This window comes from Bidens hawaiensis, unplaced genomic scaffold (assembly GCF_021521415.1).
Source record: "Bidens hawaiensis isolate Kalapana, Puna unplaced genomic scaffold, B.hawaiensis_p1.1 tig00053071_1, whole genome shotgun sequence".
Taxonomy (NCBI): Eukaryota; Viridiplantae; Streptophyta; class Magnoliopsida; order Asterales; family Asteraceae; genus Bidens; species Bidens hawaiensis.
Genome location: NW_027499547.1, coordinates 53,198 through 67,960, shown reverse-complemented (window position 1 = coordinate 67,960; position 14,763 = coordinate 53,198). Strand labels below are relative to the sequence as shown.

At 34.3% G+C, this 14,763-nt stretch overlaps 1 protein-coding gene and 1 pseudogene across 1 annotated transcript; both read left to right on the top strand.

Moving 5' to 3' along the window:
* The first annotated feature begins 234 nt into the window (after positions 1-234).
* On the top strand, positions 235-1,097 carry LOC143599902 (heterodimeric geranylgeranyl pyrophosphate synthase small subunit 2, chloroplastic pseudogene; annotated as a pseudogene).
* Positions 1,098-7,313: 6,216 nt separating this feature from the next.
* On the top strand, positions 7,314-11,478 carry LOC143599899 (uncharacterized). The gene is made up of 8 exons (XM_077077738.1): positions 7,314-7,436; positions 8,320-8,376; positions 8,868-8,920; positions 10,516-10,567; positions 10,684-10,749; positions 10,828-10,918; positions 11,018-11,074; positions 11,163-11,478. The coding sequence occupies exons 1-8, from the start codon at positions 7,325-7,327 to the stop codon at positions 11,224-11,226; spliced, it is 552 nt and encodes a 183-aa protein (XP_076933853.1). The 5' UTR covers positions 7,314-7,324; the 3' UTR covers positions 11,227-11,478.
* The last annotated feature ends 3,285 nt before the right edge of the window (positions 11,479-14,763 follow it).

Here is a 14,763-nt window from a genome sequence, read left to right as displayed (position 1 = left end):
GAATAGGGAATAAAATGTGAAAGAATTTTGAAAATGATAGATAAATTTATGAAATTATGTTTTTTAGCTAAATTACAGGAAAAATATATGGAATGGGATGTGAATGCTTTTAACTCCATTTACCTTTATTTGTTTTTTTATATAATTTCAAAATAGCTAAGCTTATTCTTATCAGACATGGTGTAGTGGGTTCGCGTCTCACTGCATCTTGTCACTTTAACGCCTTTATTATACCCACTTCCGCACACATTCACCTCCCAATCACACCCAACCTCACCCACCAACAATGGCCGGAATCCACCTCCCACTCTTCCAAACAAATCTCACCCGTCCATCCTCCACCCACCCACCATCCGCCTACACCAACACCACCACCCAACACAGCCTCTCATACTGGGACACCATCCACTCCCAGATCGAATCCCACTTAAAAAAATCCATCCCAATCCGCGAACCCTTAACCGTCTTCGAACCCATGCATTACTTAACATTCGCGCCCCCGAAAACCTCGGCTTCCGCTCTATGCGTGGCCGCGTGCGAGGTTGTCGGGGGCGCGCGGGAGGACGCGATTGTTGCCGCGTCAGCAATACATCTCATGCATGCGGTTATTTACACCCATGACAACCTCATATTATCCGACCGGGACGCCTCCCGGTCTGGCGAAATCCCGCACCGGTTCGGCTCGAACATCGAGCTGTTAACCGGTGATGGGATTATGCCGTTCGGGTTTGAGTTGTTGGCTGGGTCAGTTGGTGCAACGAGTTCCGAAAATGTGTTGCGTGTGATTGTTGAGATTACACGTGCGGTTGGTGTGCAAGGGATGGTTGGGAGTGCGGATAGACAGCTGCACGGTTGTGGGGCCGCGTGTGGGGCGATTTTGGGTGGTGGGAATGTGGAGGAGATTGAAAGGTTGAAAAGGTACGGAGAGTTTGTGGGGAAAGTACAAAGGGTGTTAAGTGAAGGGGGTGAAATGGAGTTTTTAGAGAAGTGGAGGGAGTTGGCTTTGAAGGAGTTGGAGGGTTTTGATAGTGAGAGGGTTGAGTTAATTTCGAGTATTGTTAAAGTTTGATGATTAAATCAGTTGATATTTAAAATAATTAAGTTGTCTTTTGGTTAGAGTTAGTTTAATAATCGAATGTCGTGAGGGGTATGAAGTCGATTGGGTTCTTATGGATTAAAAACCAAGTAAAGTGGAGGAATTAACGTGGGAGACTTGGCGAAGTTTTAATATTTGGTTGTTGTTTACTCGTTAAAATTGATAGTGTACTGATTGGTTGGTGATTCGGTGCGTTCGTGTTTGTAAAGTTGGTTAGTTTAACTTTCATGTATAATATACATATCTTTAGAGGTGCAGAAAAAACATGAATTTGAAAAATACCTGGAACCGGTTTTTTATACTTGAACCAGTACCCCCGACCCTACCCGTGGGGTATAGATAGGGTATGCATTTTAGTACCAAAACACGTACACGCACCTGATCCGATTTATACCCGAAAACCGGAGTAGGTTCTATCCCGAAACCGGGTTTTTCAACTACCCAGTCTATACCTTAAACTACCCCTAAAAAGTGTAACCCTTTAAAAAAATTCAATTTATGCCCAAAAATACCCTAAAAGAAGCAATAAAAACCCTAAAAAACCTTTTGACTAAATTTAATAAGAACAATCACAATAACATTTCATGTATAAAAATACTCACATGTGCGTCTAAAATACTCACGTGTGTCTAAGTATAAAGAACACATGCATGAGCTAATATTTAAACCCTACTTTAAAAAAGTATAAACGTCACACCAAATCTTAATTTATATTTAGTCTCATACATTTTTTTACGGTTATTATTAGGATCACTGACGGACCATTAGTTGATCAGATCATCTCCAATTCTCTTAAAAAGAAACTCATCATAAAGTGAGAAAACTAATTAACATGACCTGAAAGGCTGAAACTCCTACATTTTGTCCGACTTAAATTAAATACTTACCCCTTTTAAATAAAGTCTTTTGAGAGTTCGGGTGACCGATCCTCACCTCAAACTTTGAACTGGGGATCATTGATAGGTATCTCGTACATACCAATATTATTTATTTTGTCCACGTAAAGTTTATAACTTTGGCTTTATACACATGTCGAAAAGATTTCAATGGATCACCCATTCTGGAATTAGTTCTTCTAAATATCATAAACCTTATGAACATTAAGGATGGTGCTATACCCTAAAAAATGCCTGCCAACATCCACGCCAGATATGTTTGTGTGTGTTTCTTTTTCTTTTCTGGATCCTCGCACAAATGCCTGATCCAATGTTTTTTTCTCTCTCGAATGCGGCACCTTGAAAAATCATTGTAGTAGCGATGGACGGAAGGTTGTGGAGTGCCGGCAACAACAAAACTAGAGTGAGCAAAGAGCAAATGACATTAAGAAATACTCATTTTATTTGTTTTTTGTAACTTACATTCGATAGATTAAGAAATACGTGTAATATTGTTTATGGGCTCTCTGTTTATAATTTTGTTAGTTTGGCGAAAAGACAGACAAGCTACTGTTTTCATGTGCTTTATAGGAATTACTTTTATATTACCACACTCAACTATTAGTAATTTAGTTATACCCTTATATGTGCTTTGTCAACAAAAGGTCACTATTTTAGAGAAAAAAAATATTTTATTTTGTTAGTTTAAGCAAGCTCAAATTGAAAGAAAGCATTTAAAAATTGGGTATCTTTCTGTAAAAAGAAATCATATAAAAAATAATAGTTTCTTTAAAGTAAAGCTAGCTTTAGGTATTAATCACATGTTAAATATTAGTATTAAAGTATGAGAAAACTAGATTTTAATAACTTAAACTACATAATTGTCCCTAATAATACATACAGGCAATTTGACTGCCGATATTCATAATTTCTACTTCAAAGTAGATACCATACCAAAACACCGATACTGATATAAATATCCTATGAATACCGAATCAATGCATTCGGCACGATATCCGTTACCCAATTTTGTTCAAACTCGTTAGTTGTAACACCTAATGCAAATCTCACATCACCTGTGACTAGGAGAGATTCAAGGTTAATAAGAAATGGCTCTGCCTCAAACATCACCAACGCGTTGTGACACATTGATTGTGGTATGAAAACAATATTTACCAGGATGAGTGACCTCCATTAAAGTATTCACAAACGCAAACAAAAAAAAATTAAGAGTTCTTGGATGGATATTCCATCAGGGCATGCAAAACGAACAATTTTGGAGGTACGAGGGACAAATCTTAAAAATTATATCAGAGCGACTCACGAGCCGTTCGCAATGGTGGGGCAAACCACTTCAAGAATGATGAGTCCCCAGGGGGTGTCCATGAGAACACCTTGAGCAAACTAACATCCATATATTTAGATGGTGGAGCAAACCTCATCAAGGACAAGAAGTCCATAAGGGGGACTGTAAAACACCCTAGGAAAATCCATATCATATGTGGCAATGAGAGATACATGGTTAATAAAGAATGTCTCACCTCATATATCACCAAAGCGTATTGACGCGTTGGCTGTGGAACAGATGAAAACTTCATGTGCCCAAGTGGGAGTAGTACTAGGACAGTGGTATCCTAGGAAATCTCCACTAAGGCAAACCAAACAAAAATGCGTGAGTTCTTGGACGAACGATCCATCGAGGGCAAAACAGACAATGTTGGTGGTACGAGAAGCCAAATGCTATAATATCGGTACTTTCGATGCCAGACGAGATTGAGGCAACAACAACTGCTGTCTACCATGGTTTAAGAAGAAGAAAGCCATGAGCCTGCCCAAAAGAGTACGAAGAGAATTAGTTTACCTATATGAAGGCAGTGAAATTGTACAAAATCCCACCAATACCTGCCACAACCACACGTGTTCTTCACTTATCGAGGGTGTAATATTCGTCAATTTTCGGACTTGAAAACTTGACCCGTTATAAGTTTTTTTCCTTTTCGGTCTAGCGTTATTAAATCAAATTAACAACTTCATTATTTTTTGTGTCTGAGATCATTTATTGTATTTCATGACCTCCGGATCAGTTTCATTTATTTTATATAATGTTATAACTATTGCGAATGCACAAAACCCACCCTTAACTTTAGTTTTCCTCTTTTGATCAACAACCAATAGCCAAGGGACCTAATTGCAAATTCAGGTGTTTGTTCTCATATTTGGCCGAGCCGCATAATTTTACAAATATTTTGTGGGGCTGGTTTTTTTTGTTTTCAAATACTTGGTTGGGCCACATAAAATTTTGAAATATTTGGTCCCCATTTTAGATGACTAGTGTCATCTTTTTTGTTAAACGTAAGGACATGTAGTACCAACTAAACGGCATATCTACAAGTTTGATAACTTTGATTACGAGATTGTAGGAGACAATTATGGAATTCATTCTGTGGGCACAATTTTTTAATCTCTCTCTTATAAAAGAACATTTGTAAATTTTCTTAAGCAATAATCAACTAAAAACACCAATGGATTTATGTTACTTTAACATCATCAAGTATTTAAATGGTTCAAGTCTAGATATTATTAAGATCATGTCATGTAAAATTAGACACGTTATTTAGAGCGTTTGTAAAGAGATGGAAAGCGAAGTTATAATTTGGTGTTGACAGCTTAGACATATTACAAAGAACGTCAATTCATATTTAGTTACGTGTTTAATGCAAATATCATGCTTCCCCCTTTCACCTCAACACAATTATATGTATAGTCTTTGACAAAAGACAACATACCAAAGCATTCACTTTTATTAATTTACAACATGCTTATTTTCTTTTTAACGTTGTTGTTATTCAATAACGACTTACAAACCGATCTACTTGTATCCCTAAAGTACACTAATAATATACGTCATGCCAGGAGTTAAACCGAAGATTTTCTCCTCAAGAGGCAAGAGCCTCTAACATTCGGCTAAGGCTGGAATAGCTAATATTAACGTATCTAAATTAACCTTTTGTTTTTCTTTTTTTCTTTTACTATAAAAGCTTAATTTTTTTATAAGCATCATGTATATGTTTATTCTTAAGGCTTTTTTTTATTCTTTTCTTTTTGTTAGTAAATATTTTTTTCTTACATGTTTTTTTTTCTTTCTAAAAACATCTTCTACTTCAATAGACACATTTCTTTAGTAACAAGTTTTGTATTTCATTATTTTTAGAGTTAAACGTGGATAGTCTTTGTGGTTTGAGAAATAAACATAGTTGGGTATTATTAATGTTTAAAACTAACAAGCTTGGGATGTGTGGTTTTGATTTTGTAACAAGTTTGGGTCATATGACTAAATTAATGTTAAATTTGGTTAAGAGGTTAGTCCATGTTAGTTTTAACTTAATATTTAACCCTTCAAAAGCATTTTACTTACTATTACTATTATTTTAGTCATCATTATATTTATTTATTTATTTTATCAGTCATAATAGACACTTATAGATACAATAAATACACATTTTGTTATTATTTAATAATCCAAAAACATGTATACATTATCTGAAAACATTAAATAGTTCATTAAAAAATCTTCGTATAAAATTACAAAAATTAAATTATTGCACTCCACTCTTGAGCTGAATCAAATAAAACAAAACGCATATGTGCTTTTAGTTATATTGGGCTAAATGAAGAACCTGAAATGGGGTATGACTATGGATTTGGGCTAATAAAACTAAATGAGAGTGAAGTTGTTTGCCTGTTTGTTGGCTGTTGCTACTTGCTAACATGTAAATATGTAATAATAATAAGAAATATTAAATTATAAAATTGCAAGAAGCTTAATCAAACATGAACACTCTACCAGGAATAGTCTAAACTCTAAAGTACTCTAAATGAAGTTCTAGCAGAACACGAAACGACATGGAAATTTTGATTATGATAAACGAAGTGATAGGATGGCCTTGACCAATTGGACACGTTTAAAGTATATAAGAGTACTTCTTTGTATATCATAGGGATACTTAAATGACTAGTATAATTTTATTATTCCAAAGAACTAACATGCAGAATATTATGCTTAAAAATCAACTTATTATTTATTATTGGCACATGTATTCATATATGTAAATCGAAGGATGGCATTCCTCTCCTTTAAATTAGACAACTAGTAGATAGGAAAACAAAATCCAATAAAAAAACTAGTTTTGAACGAACTGGTTTTGATTATGGTCAATAAAACTCAAAGCCCGTTCATAGTAGAACCGGTTTCTATATTGGAAAAATAAAAAATGAAGCGTGTTGGAATTGAGTTAGGTTCGAAACCAAACTAGGCCGGGTAAAGAACATGTCCCATAACTAAGTTAAAAAACACTAATATTTTAAATAAACACAATACATTAAAAAAACATAAATTGAAATACATTTAAAACAAAAGGATCAATAAAAACATTTTATATTTCTTGTTTAATTGTCGTCACGTCATCGCTTGGTATTTAATCATTCTCATTTAGTAGTCATGGCTGAACCTAAGCTATTACATATATTTCTTCATCGGTAAGTTGAATAACCAAATATCGGGATGAAAAAAACCGGTTTACAAACTTAAAAAATGTATAATTAACAAACGGATTGGATTGGTCACAACTAAACTGGTTTCGTGTAGACTTGTTTTTCACAGGAAACCGGTTAGGTCCCAACCCCACCTTGGGAACATTTAGAGCATGTTTGGGATTGAACTTGAAAAATGCTTATTGGTTTTTTGATGTGTTTCAAAAAGCCAATAAGGCTATCCGCTATGGGGCGCGGATTGTGAGTTTTTTGGGGCGCGGTGGGCGGCAAACACCACAGAGGGGTGCCGTTGAAGGCTGGGCAGTGAGGGTGGGATCGTTTGAACGGTCGGCGCGGTTGAAGCCCCACTCTCTCACACACACATACATACATATGCATAATATATATATATGTATATATATATATGGGCGCATTTGGGCATTGAACCATAGTGGGGCGCCTTTGGTTGGGTCTTCGATGCCCGCGATACTTACGTGGCGCTGACGTGTCACGATGGAGGGGCTTTGAAGCCCTCACCATAAAGAATAGCCTAAGTCAAAATGTGTTTGACAATCACATAGATTATTTTTATTTTAACTTTTTAAAAATGTTAAAAAGCAATTTTCAAAAAACCTAAAATCCATGTTGTTTAAAATGACTTTTTGAAAACCAATAAACCATTTTCCATACACAATCCCAATCATACCCTTAATAACACCAAATCTGGTAGCGATTACTACGACTTGGATCATAGTTCTTGTTTGATTGATTTGCCCTAATTATTTATATTTCATCCACAGCAGCTAAGCTAGTGGGAGAAGAAATGCCAAAACTATGGTCTCGGTTATCAGGGTTGTTCAGAAACCGGACGTATATCGGAGCCGATAAAGCAGGAAATCAATATTATGTTCGTACTGAACAGATCGACGGTATCAGTAAGTGCGTCTTCTTTCTTTCTTTCTTTACTTCTTACAAAATTTCATCTCAATAAAAATTGAATGCTGTATGATCTGTGTGACTCATGTTTGTTCCTAAATTGAGCTAATTGTTGATTACAGTTACCTAATTTACAACATGTATATGCAACTCGTACTTGTACTCAAATCAATCTTATTTTGTTGTTAATCAATCTAATTTACAACACATATGCAATTCGTACTTGTACACATATGCAATGCTGTAGCACTGCGATAAGAGCCGCTTCATGCATAGTGACCGAAAGTGTGCCTTGACAACCTACACGTATTTATACCATTTGCATTTGATACTTTTGGTTTCATCTCACCTGAGTTTGCGGAGCTACTTAGTCGGGCCCAACAATGATATGACAGATCTATTTGTAATTTTTAAGTGACTTAGTTTTGCTATCTAAAAAGGGCTAGCGACGCAGTTTATTACCTGTTTGCCTTCTATTTTGATGTAAACACTACTCGTTTAAATGTACAAGTCTTGCAATAGAAAAAGAATATAAATAAAGTAATTTCAAAGTGTTTGCTAGCTATTTTAGTAAACTGGAGACATGAAGTGTGTCTGCGTGTGCCTTCAATTTTTTTGCTTATATACAATCTATAAGGTATTATGCTGTTTGTGGGAAGAGTATAAACTCAATTGCATCTCAATATTGGTAGGATAGAAATGGTTTATATTCAAAAATATTATTGACCCACCTGTATCTTATGATATGTCAACATGCTACTTGCTAATTAGGAAATTGGTGCACATATAAATTATAATCATCATATTGCAGACATTTTGTAGAAATACAATATACAAATACATTTTATAATCTTGTATGATAATATCTTTTTGTTGCGACAGTGAAGGAGAAGCGGTGGGTAGAATTCAAAGGGGAAGTTGATTCAACATCCGTTCCAGGTAACTCTGGATTTCAAACAACAGTTATTATTGTTTTCAGGCATTTTATATTAAGTCCTCTTATAATTATAAAATTGCTGCAATTATAACTGCTTAAAGGGATAGCCACCAGGAACTTATACCCTATGTTCTGCAACTTTACCACTTTCTGTTATCATGTAGCATCAACCTACTGTGCAACTAGCATATTAGTTAAAGTTAAGTTTATTATTTGGTAGGTTTTACATCATACCTTACATGTGGTTTTTAAATTAACAGTTTGTCATGGTCTTGAGAAGTATGTGAATCTTTTTCATTTATTAATGATGTATCTATTAACAATAATAATTTACTTGAATACCTGCATGCTTTTTGCACTACCATGATCTCGTGTTTCTGTTGCAAAGTAGAAGCTTTTTTGCTTACGAAAGTATGAATTATTGGGCATGTTTAGGCTTTAATCGAATAAGGCTGTCATGTAAAGCATTGTTTGTGACTTTCTTTCTTTGTAGTTGAATGGATATGTTGGCTGAATGGGCAGCGCAAGATAGCTCCTACACCAGAGGTAAATCTCAGCCTTTGACTGTGTTGGCCATGTGAATCTTTTTGGCTGTTTTTACTCTTATTGGTCTTTGTAAGAAAGAAGACAAAGAGCGGGTGAAAGAGCAGAAAACTCAGCTCAGTAATAACGATATCTTTATTTACATTTGACAAATTCTTTTTTAAAGTGATCCTAGACAAAAACAAAAGCGAGGTGCTGACATTTGGCTCATTTTGTTTGGACCGATCAAACGGGTTACATAATGATATTTTGTTCGGCTAAATATGCTAAACAAAAAGTTTTGATCATCTCGACCATTTCTTTTTTGTGTTTTTTTCAGTACATATGTAAAATAATTGAGTTATATTGTTCCCAGGTTCATAGATTATGGCCAATTCTCAATAATTTTTAAAAGTAATACAAATCTTCACATTCACATTGGCCTCCCACAACTAGTCAACTGCCCTTCTAATGGTTTGGAATTAAGATACTCTCTTCTTCCTATGCAAAATCATAAAGGTTGAGAGAAGAAATAATAATATAAAACATACTAATCTTCCTAGAAGTTCATTTAGTACTCAAATTTCTCTTCTAGTCGTCCCCTTCAACTTGTTTCCTTTCAAAGTTTTAGATGACTTTACATATAGGTCTTACACCATGTTGGACTTTACCACTTTCAAAGCTTTAAGAATGTTAGATTATCAATCTTTTATTACAAATTACAGCTGATACTTAATTGGCAATGTCCATATTGAGTATTCAATGAACTTCTAGGTACATTATTTTGTTTTATGCTGTTATTTGTTCTTTGAGCCTGGATGTTTTTGCATGGAAAGTAGAGAGTATCTCAATTCCAAACTGTTAGAAGTAGAGGTACTTGACTATTTGTGTGAGGCCAATGTGGATGTGAAGGATTTTTTTATTTCTTTCATAAATCTGTTAAGTTGGAACAATATAACTCAATTATTGTTAAATATTCCAAGAAAAAACAAGACAAAATTGATTAATAAATTATCGTTATTTGACCGGTCCAATTTGACTGGTCCATTTTTGGTTCCCTATAACAAAAATCCTGAGTCTGCCACCGGATTGAGTGAACCCTTTAGCTACTAATCTAGCCTTGAACCTGTTCACACTTCCATAAACATTGGATTTATGTAATTTTTGGCTGCAAGTGTATACGATATATGCTCTTAAGCAGGTTTGATTTGGTGGTTGGAGAATCGCATTTATAACCAAGTTTATGAAGTACACTAACTGACCAAGGCTCGACTTTGTTAAGATTTGGTGCTTTTTTGTAATAAAATGTTGTACAACAGAATATTTTGAGTGGAAATTGGATAGAATCTGGATATGTAGATAAGACATGGTGAGGATTTGGTGGTGTGTTTGGAATTTGAGAAAATGAAAGGGTAATCATTTATGAGGTAGGTCGTGGTCAATACAATTTCTCACAAAATAACTGGGTTAAGGGTTATGTTCTTAGAGATTATCACTTCCTAAACACTAGTAACTACCATTTAACTAATTTTCATAGAAGATACCTAAATCTTGCATGTGAAGATGTATTCTGGATTTCGTTTATTATCTATTGACAAATTCATCATGTTTGTTTTCAGGAGATGGCTATCCTGGAGGCAAGGCGTCAACGTGTTAAAGAAAACGTCGCCCGTAGGTGTCATCTAGCCTTTGCTCATATCCTAATACTATCTATTATTATTATTAATTATTATTTCATACCTGATTATGTGAAATCTTTAATTAATAATTTCTTTTGTATGATCAAGTTCTCAAGAAGGAAGAGGAAGAAAGGAAAGCCAGGGAAGGCACTGGTCGTAAAATAACAAGCATGGGTACACTACATTTTTTCTTTCTTACTTTAATTACAAACTTACAACTTTAACTGAAAACATATATTTACATTTGTACAGGTAAAGGCGATGGTCCAGACCTAAAAAGTTTTATTCAGCAACTCCCAGTTGATAAATCCGCGGAAGCATCTGAAGCGACAAGTAGCAAGCGGTAACTCAATTGACCTATCGATAAATATTTTGTCAATTTTAGCTCATTAGCATATCAATCTTTCTTTTATGTTAATTAAATTTGAATTTCCAAACACAGGAGTACCAAGATACAAGAGGAGAAAGAGGTTAAAAATGAAGCAAAGCAAGAACCAGAGTAAGTGTTCTATTCTTTTCTAAAAGTGAAAAGCTGAACTTTATTTGGCCAGTTATCACCTCTTAACTATACTTATACTTGTTTACAGGTCAGCAGAGCCTACAGGATCGGGTGCCTCGTTTAGACCAGGGACATGGCAACCGCCTACATGATTATAATCCCATGTTTCAAATTTTGCAGACTCTTGTGGTTTAATCAATCAATGATAATTGCAATATGCAGAGGGGCCGAGGGTGGCTCGTGATAGTGTGTTTGTAAACTCGAATTTATAAATCTAGACATTCGGTGTTGTTGATTCTTGCAAGCACCATGGACCCATGAAATCATGTATGGCTTTGGCCAGACTTGAGTGGTGTTGGTTAAGCATGCTTATTATTATTTTGTGGATTACCTTTAATCCTTTTCAACTTCTTTTACATATTGAAAAAAAATTCTCTATATGACTTTGGACACCTAAGCCACTTGTGACAATATGGGGTAGGTACAATATATTTATGTAAGATATAATAATAATAATAATAATAATCATCATCAAAAGTGTAATTATCAGCTTGTATTAAAATATAAATAAAGTAAAAGAGCATAGTTTAATTGAACACCTACCAACTTTTTTTTGAATAATTATATTGATACTCATCAAATATTTCTATATTGTGATATTAGTATTTTTTATGTTCACTTAAATGTAACAAGTCACGCTGTCACGGTGCCTTTTTTTGCGGATAGCTTTTGGACTGTAAAATGATGTTTGTACGAGCATCAGGGTCTAGCCATAACCAAGTGGTTGTGTGATGAAAACAAGAGGGGCAAGACAATGGTGATTTGGGTGATCGAGTTGTCATGAAAACAAGGAAGAACAGGATGGAATTTGGTGGGGAGTTGTTTTACAAGGATATTTTAGTCATTCATAATACAAAGGTTTTTTTTTTTTTTTTTTTACCGTTTCTGGTATTGAAAAGTAAAAACCATCCATGTCATAATGTGCAACTTTCAATACCTGGAACATAAAAAAGTTAAAAACAAAAAAAGACAATATAATATCCTTGTCGCTTTTATATAATTTAAAACACGCAAACCAATGTGTTTATCATTAAACTAATATTATTCATACTATGATTTACTTTTTTGAGTTAATGGCCATTTTTGTCTATGTGGTTGCTACTTTCGCCACTTCAGTCCAAAATTTTTAATTTTGTCAATTTAGTCCTCATAGTTTTAAATTTTAGCCAATTACGTCCCATCCGTCTAACGGCATCCAGCTATGCCGTTAGTTTAAGGGTATTTTTGTCTTTCTCCTTTTAATTTTAAGTTAATGGTCATTTTAGTCCCTGTGGTTTGATATCTTTGCCAATTCAGTACAAAGTTTGAAAATTTGTCAATTTAATGTTCAGTTTAATTCAGTTTTTTTTATTTTTTATGTTTTTTGTTTATAACCCTAAAGAGCATAATTCAAGCCCAAAACCATCGAGCAACCTCAAATACTGGTATGCATTTACTCTGTTGACAACAGTAATCGTACCCCCCCTTATATTTAGTTTCTAGACATTTCCTAAAATCTTCTCCATGGTGGAATTCAATGGTAAAGTGGTCAAGGTAATTCCCCGAAATCGAATTATACACAAAAAACTAAAAATTGTTTTGTTGATTAATGTATAATAGTTGATTACGACCCAGATTTTCGTTATGATATGTTAATCTCTAAACCCTAAATATTATGCATTCATCAAAGAAACGATTTTTAGTTTTTTCCGTACAATTCGGTTTCACGGAATTGCTTTGACCACTTTACCATTGAATTACACCATGAGGGATAGTTTAGGAACCGTCTAGAAACTAAATACGAGAGGAGAGGGTATGATTACTGCTGTCGACAGAGTAAATGCAGACTTGTTTTGGGCTTGGATAATGCTCTCTAGGGTTATAGAAAAAAACTGACTTAAATTGACAAAATTTTAAACTTTGGACTGAATTGGCAAAAGTATCAAACCACAGGGACGAAAATGACCAATAACTCAATAATAAAAAGGAGAAAGACAAAAATACCCTTAAACTAACGGCATAGCTGGATGCCGTTAGACGGATAAGATGTAATTGGCTAATATTTAAAACTATGAGGACTAAATTGACAAAAATACAAATTTTAGACTGAAGTGGCGAAAGTAGCAAACCACAGGAACGAAAATGGCCATTAACTCTGCTTTTTTTATTTTAACAAAATTCAAAAATTATGCCATAATAAATGTTTTATTATACAATGAAAATCCTATTAATTACGATGGATACATCTAATATTTACATGGTATGTATTTAAGTTTAATAGTATAGAAAGAAAAAAAATGTCCATACAAGAAAAAAATAGAGAATAATAAAGTTGTTGCATGATACATAATATTAACAATAAAAAATATAGAAAAAAAAAGATAGATTCATAACAATAAAATAAATACGTAAAAACAGACACCATGTAACTATAGTGGATTAATTACTATATCTTTATTAAAATTACGTTAAAGCAAATTAACACAACGGAATCTATTTATTTATTTATTTATGATGATGATTATATAAAATAAAAAGTTTCCTTACATAATCTATAAAGATATTTTTCATGATCTTTTTAAGAAAAGATAATGTAAACTGGAGTGTGCAACCCACAAGGTCACAATCATTCTATTTCTAGCCGAGCCGTGCTGACCCAGCCGACCTTATCAGGCTTCAGACACGAACAACCCAATACATCCCCACCGTCAATCCACAAATCCCACGGTCCATTTCACTCACCCTCCCCTACACCTCTCCACACGCAGCCATGAAAGACTTTCATCTCTCTCTCTCTCTTCATTTCCAGTCTCTAGGGCATATTATTTCTTTTTCTTTTTATTTTATTTTATTTTTACCACTTCGTAATGCATAATAATATTATTACCACTACTACGACTACTTCACCAACTTCTTCTTCATCTGCTAATAGTAAGATATTTATTCCTCGTTTCTCCTCATCATCATATTATTATTCTTCTTCTCTCTCTAAACCCTCACTTCCGTTCAGATCCATCCGTAAGTGGACTCACTTGAGATCTCCGGCTAGGGCTCAGATCGGATCCGTAGCTCCAGTTGTTCAACGAAACATCACTTCCATGGGTATACTTATTCACTTTTATTACTCCGTCCATTATTTTATTGTTTTTCACGTCGTGAGGCTAATCGGATTGTAATATAGCGGTGTTGACCTTTAATTTATTATTAATTTGTTGTTTTATTCTGTTAAGGTGCTGCTAGGGCTTCATAATAAGATCGGACTTGTTATGCTTATGTTGATTTGGATTTAATTGATGTAACTAGAAGTGTGTAGTTGTTTCGGTCGTTGAAACCGAGATGTATATGAATATTGACTTTTTTGGATTATTTATCTGATTCTCTTTTTGTTACGAGCTTTAGGAATATGTTGCTTAGAGACTTTTGTATTTGTATTGTTGTTTTATTCTATTAAGGTGCTACTAGGGATTAGTTATTGAGATCGGGCTTGTTACGCGTTTGAATTAACCTTGATCTGGATTTGATTGGTTAAACAAGTGGTTTTGTTATACGCGTACTTGCTACTGTGTTAAATCGAAGTGTGATTTTTTTATTGTTGAAATTGAAGTGAATATTGACTTTTATGATACTGATTCTCTTTTGTTGCTTACTTT